This window comes from Oncorhynchus tshawytscha, linkage group LG16 (assembly GCF_018296145.1).
Source record: "Oncorhynchus tshawytscha isolate Ot180627B linkage group LG16, Otsh_v2.0, whole genome shotgun sequence".
Lineage (NCBI taxonomy): Eukaryota > Metazoa > Chordata > Actinopteri > Salmoniformes > Salmonidae > Oncorhynchus > Oncorhynchus tshawytscha.
Window position 1 is genome coordinate 14059962 of NC_056444.1, and position 23201 is coordinate 14083162.

At 43.3% G+C, this 23201-nt stretch overlaps 1 protein-coding gene across 1 annotated transcript in view; it reads right to left on the reverse strand.

Moving 5' to 3' along the window:
* LOC112232703 (histone-lysine N-methyltransferase 2C-like) overlaps positions 1–23201 on the reverse strand; it is a 301309-nt gene that overhangs the window by 190067 nt on the left and 88041 nt on the right. The window contains exon 3 of the mRNA XM_042298636.1: positions 16623–16711. Within this exon, the coding sequence (XP_042154570.1) occupies positions 16623–16711 (89 nt within the window). The remainder of the gene's footprint in view (positions 1–16622; positions 16712–23201) is intronic.

The window sequence follows — 23201 nt, forward strand, 5'->3', positions numbered from 1 at the left end:
ACCCTACACCCACTCTAATTTGCATACCGCCCCAAAAGATCCACAGATTATGCATTCTTTATTGCACTCTACATTGCCCTTTCATATCTATGTGAGAATGCTATTCATTGACTACAGCTCAGCGTTCAAAATTAGTGCCCTCAAAGCTCATCACTAAGCTAAGGACCCTGGGACTTAACATCTCCCTCTGCAACTGGATCCTGGACTTCCTGACGGGCCGCCCACAGGTAGTAAGGGTAGGTAACAACACATCCACCACGCTGATCCTCAACACGGGGGCCCCTCAGGGGTGTGTGCTCAGTCCCCTCCTGTTCACTCATGACTGCACAGCCAGGCACAACTCCAACACCATCATTAAGTTGGCCGATGACACAACAGTGGTAGGCCTGATCAACGACAAAGACGAGACAGCCTATAGGAAGGAGGTCAGAGACCTGGCCGAGTGGTAAAAGGATAACAACCTCTCCCCTCAAAGTGATCAAGACAAAGGCGATGATTGTGGACTCCAGGAAAAGGAGGATTGGGCACGCCCCCATTCACAACGACAGGGCTGTAGTGGAGAAAGGTTGAGAGCTATAAGTTCCAACAAACTTTCATGGTCCAAGCACACCAAGACAGTCGTAAAGAGGGCACGACAAAACCTATTCCACCTCAGGAGATTGAAAAGAATTGGCATGGGTCCTAAGATCCTCAAAAAGGTTCTACAGCTGCACCGTCAAGAGCATCTCGACGGGTTGCATCACTGCCTGGTATGGCAACTGCTCGGACTCCGACCGCAAGGCACTACAGAGGGTAGTGCGTACGGCCCAGTACATCACTGGGGCCAAGCTTCCTTCCATCCAGGACCTCTAAACCAGGCGGTGTCAGAGGAATGCCCTAAAAATTGTCAAAGACTCCAGCCACCCTAGTCATAGGACTGTTCTCTCTGCTACCGCATGGCAAGCAGTAGAAGAGCGCCAAGTCTAGGTCCAAGAGGCTTCTAAACAGCATCTACCCCCAAGCCATAAGACTCCTGAACATCTAATCAAATGGCTACCCAGACTATTTGCATTACTCCACCTTTTAAGCTGCTGCTACTCTGCTATTATGCTTGCATGGTCACTTTATTTCTACCGACATGTACATATTACTTAAATTACCTCGACTAACCGGTTCCCCCGCACCGGTACCCCTGTATATAGCCTCACTATTGCTTTTTTACTGCTGCTCCATTATGTTTTATTTCTTTTAGGGTTTTTTCTTAAAACTGCATTGTTGGTTAAGGGCTTGTAAGTAAGCATTTCACTGTAAGGTCTACACCTGTTGTATTCGGCGCATGTGACAAATACAATTTGATTGGAATGTAGGCCGCCCTGGTAGAATGATGAATTGTATCCATTGAGTATGTTTTGCAAACAACAAAAGAAACGCTAGCCAACTGTCTCTTGCTAGTTGCCCAATTGAATTACATTTATTTTTGACCTCTAACGTAGTATCCTGATGTGGTGTAAAAATTGTTGTGGACATATGGAATATCACATTTTTAAGCTCGCCCCCACAACCCTCAGTCAGGAATTCATAAAACATTAATAAAATCACTTGCACCACCTTTTGCTCAGCTGTGACACTTGAAAAAACACACAAAGTTTGGACAGACCTACTCATTCAAGGGGATTTTATTTGTACAATTTCCTACATTGTAGGATAATAGTGAAGACATCAAAACTATGAAATAACACATATGGAATCATGTAATAACTGAAAAATTGTTAAACTAATCAAAATAGATTTTAGATTAGCCACCCCTTGCCTTGATGACAGCTTTGCACACTCTTGGCATTCTCTCAACCAGCTTCATGAGGTAGTCACGTGGAATGCATTTCAATTAACAGGTGTACCTTAATAAAAGTTCATTTGTGGAATTTCTTTCCTTCTTAATGCGTTTGAGCCAATCAGTTGTGTTGTGACAAGGTAGGGGTGGTATACAGAAGATAGCCCTATTTAGTAAAAGACCAAGTCCATATTACAGCAAGGACAGCTCAAATAAATCAATTGAAACGACAGTCCATTACATTACATTGCCTTGTTCAAAGTTTAATTTGTGGAATTATTTCCTTTTTTAACCTCTCTGGGACTGTTCGGGACGTGAGGGTCCCACCTCTCAACAGCCAGTGAAATTGCAGGGCACCAAATTCAAAACAGAAATCCATAATTAAAATTCCTCAAACATAGAAGTATTTTACACCATTTTATAGATAAACTTCTCGTTAATCCAGTGTCCGATTTCAAAAATGCTTTTCGGCAAAAGCACAACATATCATTATGTTAGGTCAGCAACTAGTCACAGAAAGCATTCAGCCATTTTGCAACCGAAGAGAAGAGTCATAAAAAGCAGAAATATAGATCAAATTAATCACTAACATTTGATGATCTTCATCAGATGACACTCATAGGATTTCATGTTACACAATACATGTATGTTTTGTTCGGTAAAGTTAATATTTATATCCAAAAACCTGAGTTTACATTGGCGTGTTACGTTCAGTAGTTCCAAAACATCCGGTGATTTTGCAGAGAGCCACATCAATTTTACGGAAATAATAAACATTGATAAAAGATACAAGTGTATTGCTTGGAATTTTAGATCCACTTCTCCTTAATGCATCTGCTGTGTCAGATTTTTTTTAAACTTTACCGAAAAAGCACACCATGCTATAATATGAGTAGAGCGCTCAGAGCCCATACATATATCCGCCATGTTGTGGAGTCAACATTAATCAGAATAGCATTATAAATATTCCCTTACCTTTGATGATCTTCATCAGAATGCACTCCCAGGAATCCCAGTTCCACAATAAATGTTTGTTTTGTTCGATAATGTCCATAATTTATGTCAAAATAGCTCCTTTTGTTAGAGCCTTCAGTCCAGTAATCCATTCATAAAGCGCGTTCACTAGTTTCAGACGAAAAGTCAAAAAAGCTCCGTTACAGTTAGTAGAAACACATCAAACAATGTATAGAATCAATCTTTAGGATGTTTAACATAAATCTTCAATAATGTTCCAACCGGACAATTCCTTTGTCTTCAGAAATGAAGTGGAACGAGAGCTACATTTCACGCGAGCGCGCGAGACTGAGCAAGTGGCACTCTGCCAGACCACTCACTCAAAGAGCTCTTATGAGCCCCTCCTTTAGAGTAGAAGCATCAAACAAGTTTCTAAAGATTGTTGACATTTAGTGGAAGCCGTAGGAAGTGCAAAATTACCAATATCCCACTGTGTATTCCATAGAGGCTAAGGTCAAAAACTACAAACCTCAGATTTCCCACTTCCTGGTTGGAATTTTTTCTCAGGTTTTTGCCTGCAATGTTATACTCACAGACATCATTCAAACAGTTTTAGAAACGTCAGAGTTTTCTATCCAAATCTACTAATTATATTCATATTCTAGCTTTTATGGCTGAGTAGCAGGCAGCTTAATTTGGGAAATAGGTAGCATTCTGCTTAAATAAGACAGCATTAAACTGACTTCCGGCGCCGACAGAGATGGCCGCCTCGCTTCGCGTTCCTAGGAAACTATGCAGTTTTTTGTTTTTTTACGTGTTATTTCTTACATTAGTACCCCAGGTCATCTTAGGTTTCATTACATACAGTCGAGAAGAACTACTGAATATAAGATCAGCGTCAACTCACCTTCAGTACGACCAAGAATATGTTTTTCGCGACGCGGATCCTGTGTTCTGCCTTACAAACAGGACAACGGAACGGATCCCATGCAGCGACCCAAAAAAACGACTCCGAAAAAGAGGGAAACGAGGCGGTCTTCTGGTCAGACTCCGGAGACGGGCACACCGTGCACCACTCCCTAGCATTCTTCTTGCCAATGTCCAGTCTCTTGACAACAAGGTTGATGAAATCCGAGCAAGGGTAGCATTCCAGAGGGACATCAGAGACTGTAACGTTCTCTGCTTCACGGAAACATGGCTAACTGGAGAGACGCTATCCGAAGCGGTGCAGCCAGCGGGTTTCTCCACGCATCGCGCCGACAGAAACAAACATCTTTCTGGTAAGAAGAGGGGCGGGGGCGTATGCCTTATGACTAACGTGACATGGTGTGATGAAAGAAACATACAGGAACTCAAATCCTTCTGTTCACCTGATTTAGATTTCCTCACAATCAAATGTAGACCGCATTATCTACCAAGAGAACTCTTCGATTATAATCACAGCCGTATATACCCCCCCCAAGCAGACACATCGATGGCTCTGAACAAACTTTATTTAACTCTTTGCAAACTGGAAACCATTTATCCGGAGGCTGCATTCATTGTAGCTGGGGATTTTAACAAGGCTAATCTGAAAACAAGACTCCCTAAATTTTATCAGCATATCGATTGCGCAACCAGGGGTGGAAAGACCTTGGATCATTGTTACTCTAACTTCCGCGACGCATATAAGGCCCTGCCCCGCCCCCTTTCGGAAAAGCTGACCACGACTCCATTTTGTTGATCCCTGCCTACAGACAGAAACTAAAACAAGAGGCTCCCACGCTGAGGTCTGTCCAACGCTGGTCCGACCAAGCTGACTCCACACTCCAAGACTGCTTCCATCACGTGGACTGGGAGATGTTTCGTATTGCGTCAGATAACAATATTGACGAATACGCTGATTCGGTGTGCGAGTTCATTAGAACGTGCGTTGAAGATGTCGTTCCCATAGCAACGATTAAAACATTCCCTAACCAGAAACCGTGGATTGATGGCAGCATTCGCGTGAAACTGAAAGCGCGAACCACTGCTTTTAATTAGGGCAAGGTGTCTGGTAACATGACCGAATACAAACAGTGCCGCTATTCCCTCCGCAAGGCTATCAAACAAGCTAAGCGTCAGTACAGAGACAAAGTAGAATCTCAATTCAACGGCTCAGACACAAGAGGCATGTGGCAGGGTCTACAGTCAATCACGGACTACAGGAAGAAATCCAGCCCAGTCACGGACCAGGATGTCTTGCTCCCAGGCAGACTAAATAACTTTTTTGCCCGCTTTGAGGACAATACAGTGCCACTGACACGGCCTGCAACGAAAACATGCGGTCTCTCCTTCACTGCAGCCGAGGTGAGTAAGACATTTAAACGTGTTTACCCTCACAAGGCTGCAGGCCCAGACGGCATCCCCAGCCGCGCCCTCAGAGCATGCGCAGACCAGCTGGCCGGTGTGTTTACGGACATATTCAATCAATCCCTATACCAGTCTGCTGTTCCCACATGCTTCAAGAGGGCCACCATTGTTCCTGTTCCCAAGAAAGCTAAGGTAACTGAGCTAAACGACTACCACTAGTAGCACTCACTTCCGGCATCATGAAGTGCTTTGAGAGACTAGTCAAGGACCATATCACCTCCACCCTACCTGACACCCTAGACCCACTCCAATTTGCTTACCGCCCAAATAGGTCCACAGACGATGCAATCTCAACCACACTGCACACTGCCCTAACCCATCTGGACAAGAGGAATACCTATGTCAGAATGCTGTTCATCGACTACAGCTCGGCATTCAACACCATAGTACCCTCCAAGCTCGTCATCAAGCTCGAGACCCTGGGTCTCGACCCCGCCCTGTGCAACTGGGTACTGGACTTCCTGACGGGCCACCCCCAGGTGGTGAGGGTAGGCAACAACATCTCCTCCCCGCTGATCCTCAACACTGGGGCCCCACAAGGGTGCGTTCTGAGCCCTCTCCTGTACTCCCTGTTCACCCACGACTGCGTGGCCACGCACGCCTCCAACTCAATCATCAAGTTTGCGGACGACACAACAGTGTAGGCTTGATTACCAACAACGACGAGACGGCCTACAGGGAGGAGGTGAGGGCCCTCGGAGTGTGGTGTCAGGAAAATAACCTCACACTCAACGTCAACAAAACTAAGGAGATGATTGTGGACTTCAGGAAACAGCAGAGGGAACACCCCCCTATCCACATGGATGGAACAGTAGTGGAGAGGGTAGCAAGTTTTAAGTTCCTCGGCATACACATCACAGACAAACTGAATTGGTCCACTCACACAGACAGCATCGTGAAGAAGGCGCAGCAGCGCCTCTTCAACCTCAGGAGGCTGAAGAAATTCGGCTTGTCACCAAAAGCACCCACAAACTTTTACAGATGCACAATCGAGAGCATCCTGGCGGGCTGTATCACCGCCTGGTACGGCAACTGCTCCGCCCTCAACCGTAAGGCTCTCCAGAGGGTAGTGAGGTCTGCACAACGCATCACCGGGGGCAAACTACCTGCCCTCCAGGACACCTACACCACCCGATGTTACAGGAAGGCCATAAAGATCATCAAGGATATCAACCACCCGAGCCACTGCCTGTTCACCCCGCTATCATCCAGAAAGCGAGGTCAGTACAGGTGCATCAAAGCTGGGACCGAGAGACTTCTATCTCAAGGCCATCAGACTGTTAAACAGCCACCACTAACATTGAGTGGCTGCTGCCAACACACTGACACTGACACTGACTCAACTCCAGCCACTTTAATAATGGGAATTGATGGGAAATGATGTAAATATATCACTAGCCACTTTAAACAATGCTACCTTATATAATGTTACTTACCCTACATTATTCATCTCATATGCATATGTATATACTGTACTCTATATCATCGACTGTATCCTTATGTAATACATGTATCACTTGCCACTTTTACATACTCATCTCATATGTATATACTGTACTCGATACCATCTACTGTATCTTGCCTATGCTGCTCTGTACCATCACTCATTCATATATCCTTATGTACATATTCTTTATCCCCTTACACTGTGTATAAGACAGTAGTTTTGGAATTGTTAGTTAGATTACTTGTTGGTTATTACTGCATTGTCGGAACTAGAAGCACAAGCATTTCGCTACACTCGCATTAACATCTGCTAACCATGTGTATGTGACAAATAAGATTTGATTTGATTTGATTAAACTATAGGCCTTAACATACAGGCCAATATTGTGGGAAAGGGAGACAACTCAGTGTTGTACAAGTAGAACAGGGACCTCATGCCCTTTTGACACGGACTCAGCCTAAATTATTTTCAGTTTAAGTCTTTGTGGGGGGAGGGGGGGCTAGGAAAATCCCACGACAAAAGTCCAGAGGCCCCGAAGTGTAATTAATAGCCAGGAAATTAATCTTCGGCAAGCAGCTAGTGTGGAGGGGGAGGATAAAAAGCTGTCACATGTCTCGTGGACATGATTGAGTCGTTCAAAGACTGGGTGCCTTGAACCTTAAGCCACCCTTGTTAGAAGGGTGTGTGTGTGCGTTGGAGGAGAAGGGCACGTTAGGTCACTTTTTGGAAGTGGAACAGATCAAGTGATGCTAATGATGTTTGCTGGTGTGATCGTCTTCGAGAGCCCTAGGGAACAAGTACAATGAGGACGGGACAGGCCACAGAGCCTTGGGTGGCCAAAGATTAGGTAAGCGGTTGGCTAAATTTAGCCCCAGGCTTTGACATGATCTCATTCTGCATTGGGGAAAACTAGGTGAATCTCATTGAATAGTAGTGATTGTGAAAAAATATATACAGTTACTTATTGGGATAGTATTTGACGATATATCGTATCGCAATATTTTTGCGCCAGTTGGCTGTATTTTTCCTTCATAGCTGGTTCTCCATCTTCTTTTTAAATAGGGAGCCACAATTGTTTTCAGCACTTTTATTTCCATGACCGATCAAAACTTCTCATGGCTCTGTCTCTCTGCAGCACACATATGGTGACGTCAAATCAAAATAAAATCACAGTAACGAATCACAATACATATTGTAAATCGGCACCAAAGTATTGTCATTATATCATGAGGTCCCAGGAAATTCACCAGCCCTAATGACTAGGCATGGGTCTCAATACCAATTCATTTCTTCCTCCCCTATCAGGCCTTACCATAAACAACTGTCTAGAAGTGATCTGAGTGGAAAGGGGAAAAGTGAAAACTAGCTGTTATAGGCAGAGAGGTTTGGAAGTCTTTATTTTCACTCTATTCATTGATTTACCACCTGGTGATCTTACCAGAAACTCCACCATGCAAAACCTGCTGATTAGAAGGTCCTCGGTAAATTGTATTTTCAACCAGCAACTATCAGGAAATGACACTGATCACACTTTTAAAAAGTGTTAGTTTCATCAACTGTTGTACAATATGATACAAAACACAGGAATAACAAATGTGACTGCCCTGGGCATTTAAACCTAATGCTCATGGAGGAGAGGACCTAAGGAAAGGAAACCGCTTTACACTTTTGAGAGACCCCCCCGTGACAGCAGCACAAATGCAGTTAAAATTACTTGGACTTCATTTCTCTTTCTGTTGCATTTGCCAAGATTGTGAAGCTATTTACAGGTCATCAAAATGCCAGCAGCGAAAAGCAAAGCCTCACTACACAGCTAACAGGGGCGTTGACTGCGTTCTAAAATATTAGACCACCCTCTGGCAGTCGATTTGCATAATGCATTATTCGAATGGAGGCTTGTTTTCCAATGAAGCCGCATCCACAGACATAACGGGCCAGAAATGTTTGGGGATGTGCACGGTGAGCAGGAGGGACCCCCACGGACAGCAGCTGCAGATGGCTTTGTAAACATCCCATAACAAACCAGAAACTAAGCCTACATTTTGGATCTGCAGACATACAAGTATGAACTTGCCTTTAGTGATCTACCTTTTAGCAATGGATACCTCGCGGGGGAAAACTGATAGATGCCCTTCAAGTAGTCTGTATTGAGAACTCGCGATCACGCAACAGCTCTAAAGAACTAAGGCCTATTGATAAAAGAGGTATTTGATAAAAGGATCAAATCGAATACCAACACCCGACTATCAGTGATGGCAGCCTAAACAACCAAAGAGGTATTTGATAAAAGGATCAAATCGAATACCAACACCCAACTATCAGCCTAAACAACCACAACAATATGAAAACAGTGGCACACAAATATTTAAAGAGGAACACGCATGAAGGTACACACACAAAAATAAAAACAACGACACACAAACTCATGTAGTAAACCATGAAAGCACACACTGATACAGGCATGTATAGGTAGCTGCCTAAATAAAGGACACCAACATAAAGTGTCGTAATAGGGTGTTGGACAACCACGAGCCAATGGACCTTGACATAGATTGTACAAGTGTCCTCTACTGGGGGAGGGGATGCAAAACCATTTTCCATGAGACATTCCATTATTTGGTGTTTTGCTGATGGTGGAGGAAAACGCCGTCTCAGACGTCACTTCATCAAGCTCACGCAAGTGTTTAATTGGGTTCAAATATGGTGATTGGGACGGCCATGGCATATGGCTTACAACGTTTTCATTCTCATCAAACCATTTAGTAACGGGTCCTCCAGAGTGGCACAGCGGTCTAAGGAACAGCATCACAGTGCTTGAGGCGTCACCAGAGAGCCGGGTTCAATCCCGGGCTGTGTCCCAGCCGGCCGCGACCGGGAGACCCATGACGTGGCGCACAATGGGCCCAGCATCGTCTGGGTTAGGGGGAGGGTTTGGCCGGCCAGGATGTCCTCGTCCCATCGCACTGTACTGACTCGTGGCGGGCCGGGCGCATGCATAGTGACACGGTCGACAGTTGTATTTCATCCGACACATTGATGCGGCTGGCTTCCAGGCTAAGCAAGCAGTGTATCAAGAAGCAGTGCGGCTTGTCAGGGTCGTGTTGCAGAGGACACATGGCTCTCGACCTTCGCCTCACTCGAGTCTGTAGGGGAGTTTCAGTGAAGGGACAAGACTAACTTTCAATTGGATATCACGACAACTGGGGAGAAAAAGGAGTACAAAAAAGTACCAAAAAAAGTATATATAAAAAATATTTAAAAAACATCACATTTACAGCAGTATTCAGACCCTTCATTGAAGCACTTTTGGCAGCCTTGAGTCTTCTTGGGTATGACGCTACAAGTTTGGGAAACCTGTATTTGGGGAGTTTATCCCTATCTTCTCAGCAACCTGTCAGGTTAGATGGGGAGCATCGATACACTGATATTTTCAGGTCTCTCCAGAGATGTTCGATCTGGTTCAAGTCCAGGCTTTGGCTGGGCCACTCAAGGACATTCAGAGACTTGCCCCGAAGCCACTCCTGCGTTGTCTTGGCTGTTTGTTTCGGGTCATTGTCCTGTTGGAAGATGAACCTTCGCCCCAAGTCTGAAATCCTGAATGCTCTGGAGCAAGTTTTCATCAAGGATCTCACTGTACTTAGCTCCGTTCATCTTTCCCTCGATCCTGACTAGCCTCCCTGTCCCTGAAAAACATCCCCACAGCATGATGCTGCCACCACCATGCTTCACTGTAGGGATGGTGCCAGGTTTCCTCCAGACGTGATGCTTGGCATTCAGGCCAAAGGTGTCAATTTTGGTTTCATCACACCAGAGAATCTTGTTTCTCATGGTCAGAGTCTTCAGGTGCCTTTTGGCAAACTCCATGTGGGCTGTCATGTGCCTTTTACTGAGGAGTGGCTTCCGTCTGGCCACTACCATAAAGGCCTGATTGGTGGAGAGGGTTATCCTCCTGGAAGGTTCTCCCATCTACACAGAGGAACTTTGACCAACGCCCTTCTCCCCTGATTGCTCAGTTTGGCCGGGCAACCAGCTCTTGTAGTCTTGGTGGTTCTAAACTTCTTCCATTTAAGAATGATGGAGGCCACTGTGTTCTTGGGGACCTTTAATCTTACAGCCATTTTTTGGTACCCTTCCCCAGATCTGTGCCTCAATCCTGTCTCGGAGGTCTAAAGACAATTCCGGCGACCTCATGGCTTGGTTTTTGCTCTGACTTGCACGGTAAACTGTGGGAACTTATATAGACAGATGAGTGATTGAATGGCACCATAGGAGATGGCTGTCGTTTTACAGGCTCCCAACCAATTGAGCTAAAATCCCAGTCATTTGCTAGAAGAGACAGAGATATCAGGGATGTAGGTCGGGGTGTCTTGGAAGAATCCAACGGAGAGTGGGTTATCCGCCTCGACCATCAGTTCTATTCGACAATGTGCAATCATTGGATAATAAAATGGATGAGCTCCGATCAAAACTAACCTACCAACGGGACATTAAAAACTAATATCTTATGTTTCACGAGTCGTGGCTGAACGAAGACATGGAAAACATACAGCTGGCTGGGTTTTCCATGCATTGGCAATATAGAACAGCTGCCTTCTGTAACAAGGTGTGGCAGTCTGTGTCTCCATTTGTATATAACAACTGGTGCATGAACTTGAAGGAAGTCTCGAGGTTTTGATCGTCTGATGTGAGAAAGACCTTTAAAACAGGTCAACATTCACAAGGCTGCAGAGCCAGTATCTCATGATAAGCTGTAGACCACACTATTTACCAAGAGAGCTTATCTATATTTTTTTCATAGCTGTCAATTTACCAGCACTAAGACGGCACTCAACGAGCTGTATAAGGACATAAGCAAAAAGGTAAATGCTCATGCAGAAGCGGCGCTCCTAGATTCCCGGGGCCTTTAATGCAGGGAAACTTACATCCACTTTATCTAATTTGTTACATGTGCAACCAGAGGGGAAAATAACTCTGGACCACCTTCACTCCGCACAGAGACGAGTACAAAAGCTCTCTCTACAATTGGCAGATGTGACCAAAACTCCATCCTCCCGATTCTTGCTTACAAGCAAAAACTAAAACAGGAAGTACCAGTGACTCGCTCAATAAGAAAGTGGTCAGATGACGCAGATGCTACAGGACTGTTTTGCTAGCATAGACTGGAAAATGTTCTGGGATTATTTTCCGATGGAATTGAGGAGTACACCACATCAGTCACTGGGTTCATCAATAAGTGCTTTGATGACGTCGTCCCCACAGTGACCGTACGTACATACTAGAGGTCGACCGATTTATCGGAATGGCCGATTTAATTAGGGCCGATATCAAGTTTTCATAACAATCGGAAATCTGCATTTTTGGGCACAGATTTTATTATTTAAAAAAAAAAGTTTATATTTTTTATACCTTTATTTAACTAGGCAAGTCAGTTAAGAACACATTCTTATTTTCAATTAAGGCCTAGGAACGGTGGGTTAACTGCCTCGTTCATGGGCAGAACGACAGATTTTCACCTTGTCAGCTCGGGAGATACAATCTTGCAAACTTACAGTTAACTAGTCCAACGCAATAACGACCTGCCTCTCTCTAGTTGCACTCCACAAGGAGACTGCCTGTTACGCGAATGCAGTAAGCCAAGGTAAGTTGCTAGCTAGCATTAAACGCATCTTAAAACAAACAATCAATCATAATCACTAGTTAACTACACATGGTTGATGATATTACCTAGCGTGTCCTGCGTTGCATATAATCTGACTGAGCATACAAGTATCTGAATGAGTGGTGGTAGGCAGAAGCAGGCGCGTAAATTCATTCAAACAGCACTTTCGTGCGTTTTGCCAGCAGCTCTTCGTTGTGCGTCAAGCATTGCGTTTCAAAAGTCACTCGCTCTGACTTCCAGTAGTTGTTCCCCTTGCTCTGCATGGGTAACGCTGCTTCGATGGTGGCTGTTGAGGTTGTGTTGCTGGTTCGAGCCCAGGGAGGAGCGAGGAGAGGGACAGAAGCTATACTGTTACACTGGCAATACTAAAGTGCCTATAAGAACATCCAATAGTCAAAGGTTAATGAAATACAAATGGTATAGAGGGAAATAGTCCTATAATTCCTATAATAACTACAACCTAAAACTTCTTACCTGGGAATATTGAAGACTCATGTTAAAAGGAACCACCAGCTTTCATATGTTCTCATGTTCTGAGCAATGAACTTAAACATTAGCTTTCTTACATAGCACATATTCCACTTTTACTTTCTTCTCCAACACTTTGTTTTTGCATTATTTAAACCAAATTGAACATATTTCATGATTTAAAGGCTAAATTGATTTTATTGATGTATTATATTAAGTTAAAATAAGTGTTCATTCAGTATTGTTGTAATTGCCATTATTACAAATAAATAAATAAATAAGAAATCCCGCTATGCCCTCAGACAAACCATCAAACAGGCAAAGCATCAATAAAGGACTAAGATTGAATTGTACTACACCAGCTCCAATGCGCCTCGGATGTGGCACGGCCTGCAAACTATTACAGACTACAAAGAGAAGAACAGCGAGCTGCCCAGTGAAACAAGTCTACCAGACGAGCTAAATTATACTCGCTTCGAGGCAAGAAACACTGAAGCATGCATGAGAGCAGCAGCTGTTCCAGATGACTGTGTGATCATGCTCTCCGTAGCCGATGTGAGGAAGACCTTTAAACAGGTCAACATTCACAAGGCCGCAGAGCCAGATGGATTACCAAGACGCGTACTCCAAGCATGCGCTGACCAACTGGCAAGTGTCTTCACTGACATTTTCAACCTCTCCCTGACCAAGTCTGTAATATCAACATGTTTCAAGCAGGCCAGCATAGTCCCTGTGCCCAAGAACACCAAGGTAACCTGCCTAAATGACTACCGACCCGTATCACGCACGTCTGTAGCCATGAAGTGCTTTGAAAGGCTGGTCATGGCTCACAACACCATTATCCCAGAAACCCTACTCCCACTCCAATTTGCATACCGCACCCAACAGATCCACAGATGAAGCACTCCACACTGCCCTTTCCCACCTGGACAAAAGGAACATCTATGTGAGAACACTATTCATTGACTTCAGCTCAACACCATAGTGCCCTCAAAGCTCATCACTAAGCTAACGGTGCTGGGACTAAAAACCTCCCTCTGCAACTGGATCCTGGACTTCCTGACGGGCCGCTCCCCCAGGTGGTAAGACACATCTGTCAAACTGATAATCAACACTGGGGCCCCTCAAGGGTGCGTGCTCAGTCCCCTCCTGTTCACACATGACTGCATGGCCAAGCACGACTCCAACACCATCATTAAGTTTGCCAATGACACAACAGTGGTAGGTCTGATCACCAACAACGTTGAGACGGTCTATAGGGAGGAGTTCAGAGAGCTGGCAGTGTGGTGCCAGGATAACAACCTGTCCCTCAAAGTGATCAAGACAAAGGAGCTGTTCACCCCCATTCTCATTGACAGGGCTGTAGTGGAGCAGGTTGAGAGCTTCAAGTTCCTTGGTGTCAATATCACCAACTAACTATCATGGTCCAAACACACCAAGACAATCATGAAGAGGGCACGACAATGCCTATTCCCCCTCAGGTGGACTGAAAAGATATGGCATGGGTCCTCAGATCCTCAAAAAGGTTCTACAGCTGCACCATTGAGAGCATCCTGACTAGAGGTCGACCGATTATGATTCTTCAACGCGGATACCGATTATTGGAAGACCAAAAAAGCCAATACCGATTAAATCGGGCAATTTTTTTACGAATGTATTTGTAATAATGACAATTACAACAATACTGAATGAACACTTATTTTAACTTAATATCAACTTAACTTGATCAATAAAATCAATGTAGCCTCAAGTAAATAATAAAACATGTTCAATTTGGTTTCAATAATGCAAAAACAAAGTGTTGGAGAAGAAAGTAAAAGTGGAATATGTGCTATGTAAGAAAGCTAACGTCTCAGTTCCTTGCTCAGAACATGAGAACATATGAAAGCTGGTGGTTCCTTTTAACATGAGTCTTCAATATTCCCAGGTAAGAAGTTTTAGGTTGTAGTTATTATAGGAATTATAGGACTATTTTCCTCTATACCATTTGTATTTCATTAACCTTTGACTATTGGATGTTCTTATAGGCACTTTAGTATTGCCAGTGTAACAGTATAGCTTCCGTCCCTCTCCTCGCTCCTCCCTGGGCTCGAACCAGCAACACAGCGACAACAGCCACCATCGAAGCAGCGTTACCCATGCAGAGCAAGGGAAACAACCACCCCAAGGCTCAGAGCGAGTTAAGTTTGAAACGCTATTAGCGCGCGCTAACTAGCTAGCCATTTCACTTCGGTTACACCAGCCTCATCTCGGGAGTTGATAGGCTTGAAGTCATAAACAGGGCAATGCTTGACGCACAACGAAGAGCTGCTGGCAAAACGCACAAAAGTGCTGTTTGTATAAATGTTTACGCACCTGCTTCTGCCTACCACCGCTCAGTCAGATACTTAGATGCTTGTATGCTCAGTCAGATTATATGCAACGCAGTACACGCTAGATAACATCTAGTAATATCAACCATGTGTAGTTAACTAGCGATTATGATTGATTGTTTTTTATAAGATAGGTTTAATGCTAGCTAGCAACTTACCTTGGCTTACTACATTGCTCGTAACAGGCAGTCAGTCCCCTTGTGGAGTGCAACGAGAGAGAGGCAGGTCGTTATTGCGTTGGACCAGTTAACTTTGAAGTTGCAAGATTGGAGCCCCCGAGCTGACAAGATTCAAATCTGTCATTCTGCCCCTGAACGAGGCAGTTAACCCATCGTTCCTAGGCCATCATTGAAAATAAGAATGTGTTCTTAACTGACTTGCCTAGTTAAATAAAAAGTTGTAAAAAATGTATTAATTAAATCGGCGCCCAAAAAATACCGATTTCAGATTGTTATGAAAACCTAATTAAATCGGCCATTCCGATTAATCGGTCGACCTCTAATCTGACTGGTTCCATCCATGCCTGGTATGGCAACTGCTCGGCTTCCAACCACAAGGCGCTACAGAGGGTAGTGCGTACGGCCCAGTACATCACTGGGGTTAAGCTTCCTGCCATCCAGGACCTCTATACCAGGCGGTGTCAGAAGAAGGTCCTAAAAATGGCCAAAGACTCCAGCCACCCTAGTCATAGACTGTTCTCTCTGCTACCACACGGTGAGCGGTACCGGAGCACAAAGTCTAGTTCCAAAAGGCTTCTTAACAGCTTCAGACCCCCAAGCCATAAGACTCCTGCACAGTGAATCAAATACACCCCCCCCCATTTTTACGCTGCTGCTACTCTGTGTATTATCTATGCATCATCACTTTATTTCTCCCTCCATGTACATAATACCTCAATTAGCTTGAATAACTGGCGCCCCCGCACATTGACTCTGTTCCCGGTACCCCGTTTATAGCCTCGCAACTGTTATTTTATTGTTGCTCTTTAATTATGTTATTTTTTTACTTCAGTTTATTTTAGTAAATAGTTTAACACTTATTTTTCTTAAAGCTGCATTGTTGGTTAAGGGCTTGTAAGTAAGCATGTCACTGTAAGGTAAGTCTACACCTGTTGTATTCGGCGCATGTGACAAATAAAATGTGTATTTGGTGTGCCTTTCCAAAATATGTCCAATCAATTGAACTTACCACAGGTGGACTCCAATCAAGGTTGTAGAAACTTCTCAAGGATGGTCAAGGGAAACAGAATGCATCATCGGAGCTCAATTTCGAGGCTCATAGCAAGGGGTCTGAATGCTTACGGCAATACGGTATATTTTATAAATGTGCAAAAATGTCTAAAAACCTGTTTTCACCTTGCCGTATTGTGTGTGTATTGATGAGGGTAAGAAAGTATTTTATCTATTTTAAAATAAAGCTGTAACGTAACTAAAATGTGGGAAGAGTCAAGGGGTCTGAATACTTTCCGAATTCATTGTATACACAAACACATTTCCATAACAACCAAGATAGTCAGCTCACCCATCTCCTGCATATTCTGGGCTTCAGTGGTTTCTGTCCCGTCCATGCTGTCCTCATCCTCAGCCTGGGACTGGCCTCTGCTACGACCCCTGAAAACACACAGGGGGAGACAAGCCGTCATTGATCTGATCTGTCTTTCAGGCTCTGCTCAAGGTAGTCCTGCATCAGGTTGGATACTCACCGAGTGAGCAGCAATACATTTTTTTTTTTATAAAATTAATTCAACCTGTGGGCCGGCTCGCAGTTCAGAACAATTACGTTGCGGGTCGAAAACATTTAAATTCAAGATAATACACTTTTAAAATCCCAGGAGCTTTTTGTGGCGATGCAGACATAAGGCTACCATGCAGATCAACCATGCACAAATTGTGAAAATAAAAAGATAACTTTCTTAATTCATGGCTTGGTTTTCTTCTATCCAAAAGTTGAATAGACATGCAGACAAATTCATTAATGCACGACAGGGAAGTAGTAATAATAGATGTGTTTAGGTGTCGGGTATCGGGTGGTCCTCGGTATTACTGTTGCTGGTGTGGCTCCAGAAAAACAGACCCATGCAGAACTTTAGCTCAAGGAGGAACAACATTGTCATTCAGGTCTGCCGCACAGAATGAGGAGCTGCCATTTGAAGTAGGATGAACAGTAAGAACAGTCTGCAAGCTTAGCTCTGTGGTGTGAGGAACAGTGAGAGAACTGCCTGTAAGGTCAGTGATGAAGAGAGGAAGTGCCTAAGGAACGACCCAACTGTCCATTCATTTAATTTTTATTTATCCTTTATTTAACTGGGCAAGTCAGTAAAGAACAGTAAAAGAACAAATTCTTATTTACAATGACGGCCTACCCCGGCAGACGCTGGGCCAATTATGCGCCGCCCTATGGGACTCCCAATCAGGGCCGTTTGTTATACAGCCTGGAATTGAACTATGGTCTGTAGTGATGCCTCTAGTACTGAGATGCAGTGCCGTAGACCACTGCTCCACTCGGTAGCCGTTAAACAGACACTTGTTGACAAATGTATCTCAAAATTGGACTTGAGCGAAAGCTACCCATTTCAGTAACATTGGATAGAGTGTGGCGGACCAAGATCAGTTTCTCTTCACTTCTCTCTGGAGGTCTGAGCAGTTCAGTCCACAGCTCATCACTTCCCCTCCTCAGTATTAACCAACGCTGTCAACACCAGTGTTTTAGGCTGACACAGAGCAGTCAATGGGACCCACCGCTCCACCCGCAGTTACAGCTCAGCTGCTCATTACCATGGTGACGGTCACATTTCTTACCATCGAAGCCCGAGCTGCAAGTCCAGCAAAAACTATATTTATAAAAACGCTAAAGACTGAAAAACAGTGAATATAAGCAAATACTAGCAATAACAGGGAATATTGGTAGTGTTTGAATTAAAATGGAGTAAGTAGACACGCCACAGGTGACTTGGGGGGAGGAGACAGACACAGAGAGAGAATCTGTGTAATCTGAGGGAAATATGTCTCTCTAATATGGTCATACATTGGGCAGGAGGTTAGGAAGTGCAGCTCAGTTTCCACCTCGAAAATAAATCCAATTTTGATAAACTCACATATCTACTGGGTGAAATTCCAGTGTGCCATCACAGCAGCAAGATTTGTGACCTGTTGCCACGAGAAAAGGGCAACCATTTAAGAACAAACACCATTGTAAATACAACCCATATTTATGCTAATTTATTTTATCTTGTGTCCTTTAACCATTTGTACATTGTTACAACACTGTATATATACACATTATATGACATGTGTAATGTCATTATTCTTTTGAAACTTCTGTATGTGTAATGTTTACTGTTAATTTTTATTGTTCATTTCACTTTATATATGATCTACCTCACTTGCTTTGGCAATGTTAACACGTTTCCCATGCCAATAAAGCCCTTGAATTGACACACAGAGACAGAGAGAGAGAGAGACACAGACAGAGAGAGAGAGACAGACAGAGAGAGAGAGACAGAGACAGAGAGAGAGACAGAGAGAGACAGAGAGACAGAGAGAGAGAGAGAGAGACACACACACAGAGAGAGAGACACACAGACACAGAGAGAGAGAGAGACACAGACAGAGACACAGACACAGAGAGAGGCAGAGAGAGAGAGAACCCTGGAGGGGGAAATCAATCATTTCCAGGCCCAGGGACATGTACTAGTCTGTGGCGACCTAAATGCCAGAACTGGACAAGAACCTGACACCCTCAGCACACAGGGGGACAAACACCTGCCTGGAGGTGACAGCATTCCCTCCCACATATGCCCCCCTAGGCACAACTATGACAACATAACCAACAAAAACGGGTCACAACTCCTGCAGCTCTGTCGCACGCTGGGTATGTACATAGTCAATGGTAGGCTTCGAGGGGACTCCTATGGTAGGTACACCTACAGCTCATCTCTTGGCAGTAGTACTGTAGACTACTTTATCACTGACCTCAACCCAGAGTCTCTCAGAGCGTTCACAGTCAGCCCACTGACACCCCTATCAGACCACAGCAAAATCACAGTCTACTTAAACAGAGCAATACTCAATCGAGGCATCAAAGCCAAAGGAACTGAGTAACATTAAGAAATGCTATAGATGGAAGGAATGCAGTTTGGAAACCTACCAAAAACCTATTAGGCAACAACAAATTCAATCCCCTTTAGACAATTTCCTGGGTAAAACGTTCCACTGTAATAGTGAAGGTGTAAACTTAGCAGTAGAAAATCTTAACAGTATATTTGACCTCTCAGCCTCCCTATCAAATCTAAAAATCTCAAATAGAAAACCGAAGAAAATTAACAACAATGACAAATGGTTTGATGAAGAATGCAAAAATCTAAGAAAGAAATTGAGAAACCTGTCCAACCAAAAACATAGAGACCCGGAAAACCTGAATCTACGCCTTCACTATGGTGAATCACTAAAACAATACAGAAATACACTACGGAAAAAGAAGGAACAGCATGTCAGAAATCAGCTCAATGTAATTGAAGAATCCATAGACTCTAACCACTTCTGGGAAAATTGGAAAACACTTAAACAAACAACAACACGAAGAATTATCTATCCAAAATGGAGATGTATGGGTAAACCACTTCTCCAATCTTTTTGGCTCTATAACAAAGAATAAAGAGCAAAAACATATACATGATCAAATACAGATCTTAGAATCAACTATTAAAGACTACCAGAACCCACTGGATTCTCCAATTACATTGAATGAGTTACAGGACAAAATAAAAACCCTCCAACCCAAAAAGGCCTGTGGTGTTGATGGTATCCTCAATGAAATGATCAAATATACAGACAACAAATTCCAATTGGCTATACTAAAACTCTTTAACATCATCCTTAGCTCTGGCATCTTCCCCAGTATTTGGAACCAAGGACTGATCACCCCAATCCACAAAAGTGGAGACAAATTTGACCCCAATAACTACCGTGGAATATGCGTCAACAGTAACCTTGGGAAAATCCTCTGCATTATCATTAACAGCAGACTCGTACATTTCCTCAATGAAAACAATGTACTGAGCAAATGTCAAATTGGCTTTTTACCAAATTACCGTACAACAGACCATGTATTCACCCTGCACACCCTAATTGACAACCAAACAAACCAAAGGCAAAGTCTTCTCATGCTTTGTTGATTTCAAAAAAGCCTTCGACTAAATTTGGCATGAGGGTCTGCTATACAAACTGATGGAAAGTGGTGTTGGGGGTAAAACATACGACATCATAAAATCCATGTACACAAACAACAAGTGTGCGGTTAAAATTGGCAAAAAACACACAAATTTCTTCACACAGGGTCGTGGGGTTAGACAGGGATGCAGCTTAAGCCCCACCCTCTTCAACATATATATCAACGAACTGGCGCGGGCACTAGAAAAGTCTGCAGCACCCGGCCTCACCCTACTAGAATCCGAAGTCAAATGTCTGCTGTTTGCTGATGATCTGGTACTTCTGTCACCAACCAAGGAGGGCCTACAGCAGCACCTAGATCTTATGCACAGATTCTGTCAGACCTGGGCCCTGACAGTAAATCTCAGTAAGACCAAAATAATGGTGTTCCAAAAAAGGTCCAGTCACCAGGACCACAAATACAAATTCCATCTAGACACTGTTGCCCTAGAGCACACAAAAAACTATATATACCTTGGCCTAAACATCAGCGCCACAGGTAACTTCCACAAAGCTGTGAATGATCTGAGAGACAAGGCAAGAAGGGCCTTCTATGCCATCAAAAGGAACATAAATTTCAACATACCAATTAGGATCTGGCTAAAAATACTTGAATCAGTCATAGAGCCCATTGCCCTTTATGGTTGTGAGGTCTGGGGTCCGCTCACCAACCAAGACTTCACAAAATGGGACAAACACCAAATTGAGACTCTGCACGCAGAATTCTGCAAAAATATCCTCCGTGTACAACGTAGAACACCAAATAATGCATGCAGAGCAGAATTAGGCCGATACCCACTAATTATCAAAATCCAGAAAAGAGCTGTTAAATTCTATAACCACCTAAAAGGAAGCGATTCCCAAACCTTCCACAACAAAGCCATCACCTACAGAGAGATGAACCTGGAGAAGAGTCCCCTAAGCAAGCTGGTCCTGGGGCTCTGTTCACAAACACAAACACACCCTACAGAGTCTCAGGACACCAGCACAATTAGACCCAACCAAATCATGAGAAAACAAAAAGATAACTACTTGACACATTGGAAAGAATTAACAAAAAAACAGAGCAAACTAGAATGCTATTTGGCCCTACACAGAGAGTACACAGCGGCAGAATACCTGACCACTGTGACTGACCCAAAATTAAGGAAAGCTTTGACTATGTACAGACTCAGCGAGCATAGCCTTGCTATTGAGAAAGGCCGCCGTAGGCAGACATGGCTCTCAAGAGAAGACAGGCTATGTGCTCACTGCCCACAAAATGAGGTGGAAACTGAGCTGCACTTCCTAACCTCCTGCCCAATGTATGACCATATTAGAGAGACATATTTCCCTCAGATTACACAGATCCACAAAGAATTCGAAAACAAATCCAATTTTGAAAAACTCCCATATCTACTGGGTGAAATTCCACAGTGTGCCATCAAAGCAGCAAGATTTGTGACCTGTTGCCACGAGAAAAGGGCAACCAGTGAAGAACACGCACCATTGTAAATACAACCCATATCTATGCTTATTTATTTTATCTTGTGTCCTTTACCATTTGTACATTGTTAAAACACTGTATATATATATATATATATATATATAATGACATTTGTAATGTCTTTATTGTTTTGAAACTTCTGTATGTGTGATGTCTACTATTAATTTTTATTGTTTATTTCACTTTATATATTATCTACCTCACTTGCTTTGGCAATGTTAACACATGTTTCCCATGCCAATAAAGCCCTTGAATTGAATTGAATTGAGAGACACAGACAGAGACACAGAGAGAGAGAGAGAGAGAGAGAGACAGAGAGAGACACAGACAGAGACACAGAGAGAGAGAGACACACACAGAGAGAGAGAGAGAGAGACACAGAGAGAGCGAGACACAGAGAGAGCAAGAGAGACACAGCGAGAGAGACACAGAGAGAGAGAGAGAGAGAGAGAGACACACAGAGAGAGACAGAGACTATGTCGATTATGCCATCACTGACATTGACCCCTCTTCCATTAGTGCATTCACTGTCAGACCACAGACACCATTGTCAGATCACAGTCAGATCAACGTGTTTCTGAAGAAATTAACCGGCAATATTCATTAAAAAAAAACAGCCCAATAAACTCTACAACATAAACCAATCGTACAGATGGGCTCCAAACAGTGCAGAGACATTCATTGAAACATTGAACTCAAATGAAATGATGAACTCTATACAGTTTTTCAATAACTCACAGTACCAAAACAATAAAGATGGTGTCAATTCAGCTACTCAAAACATCAACTGCATATTCCAAATAGCAGCATCGAAAGCAAATTTGAGAAAACCAAAGAAATGCAACATCAGAAGCAAAACTCAAAATGCTTCTGACAAATGGTTTGATAATGAATGTAAAACAATTAGAAAACACCTAAGACAAATGTCAAACAAAAAACATAAGCAGCAAAACGAACCAGAGCTACGATATGAATACTTTGAAACTCTGAAACAGTATAAACAAACACTGAAATGCAAGAAAATGAATTATACCAACAAGACACTTGATGAAATTGAAAACGCAATTGACCAAAATCAGTTCTGGGACATGTGGAACAATTTAAGCACAACAAAGCCACAAGAATTAGCCATACAAGATGTAGGAATTTGGAAAACTTATTTTGATAATCTATACAAAAACATCCCACAAAAAGACTTACAACAGAACCAATTAGAAATTAAAGAAAAATTGAACATCCTTGAATCAGTCATTAAAAACAACCAAAATCCATTAGATTACCCAATAACACAACAAGAACGAAATGAAAAGCTCAAATCTATTAAATCAAAGAAGGCTTGTGGTGTAGACAACATCAGAAATGAAATGCTGAAACACAGCACACCTGAGTTGCAAAATGCTGTGCTTA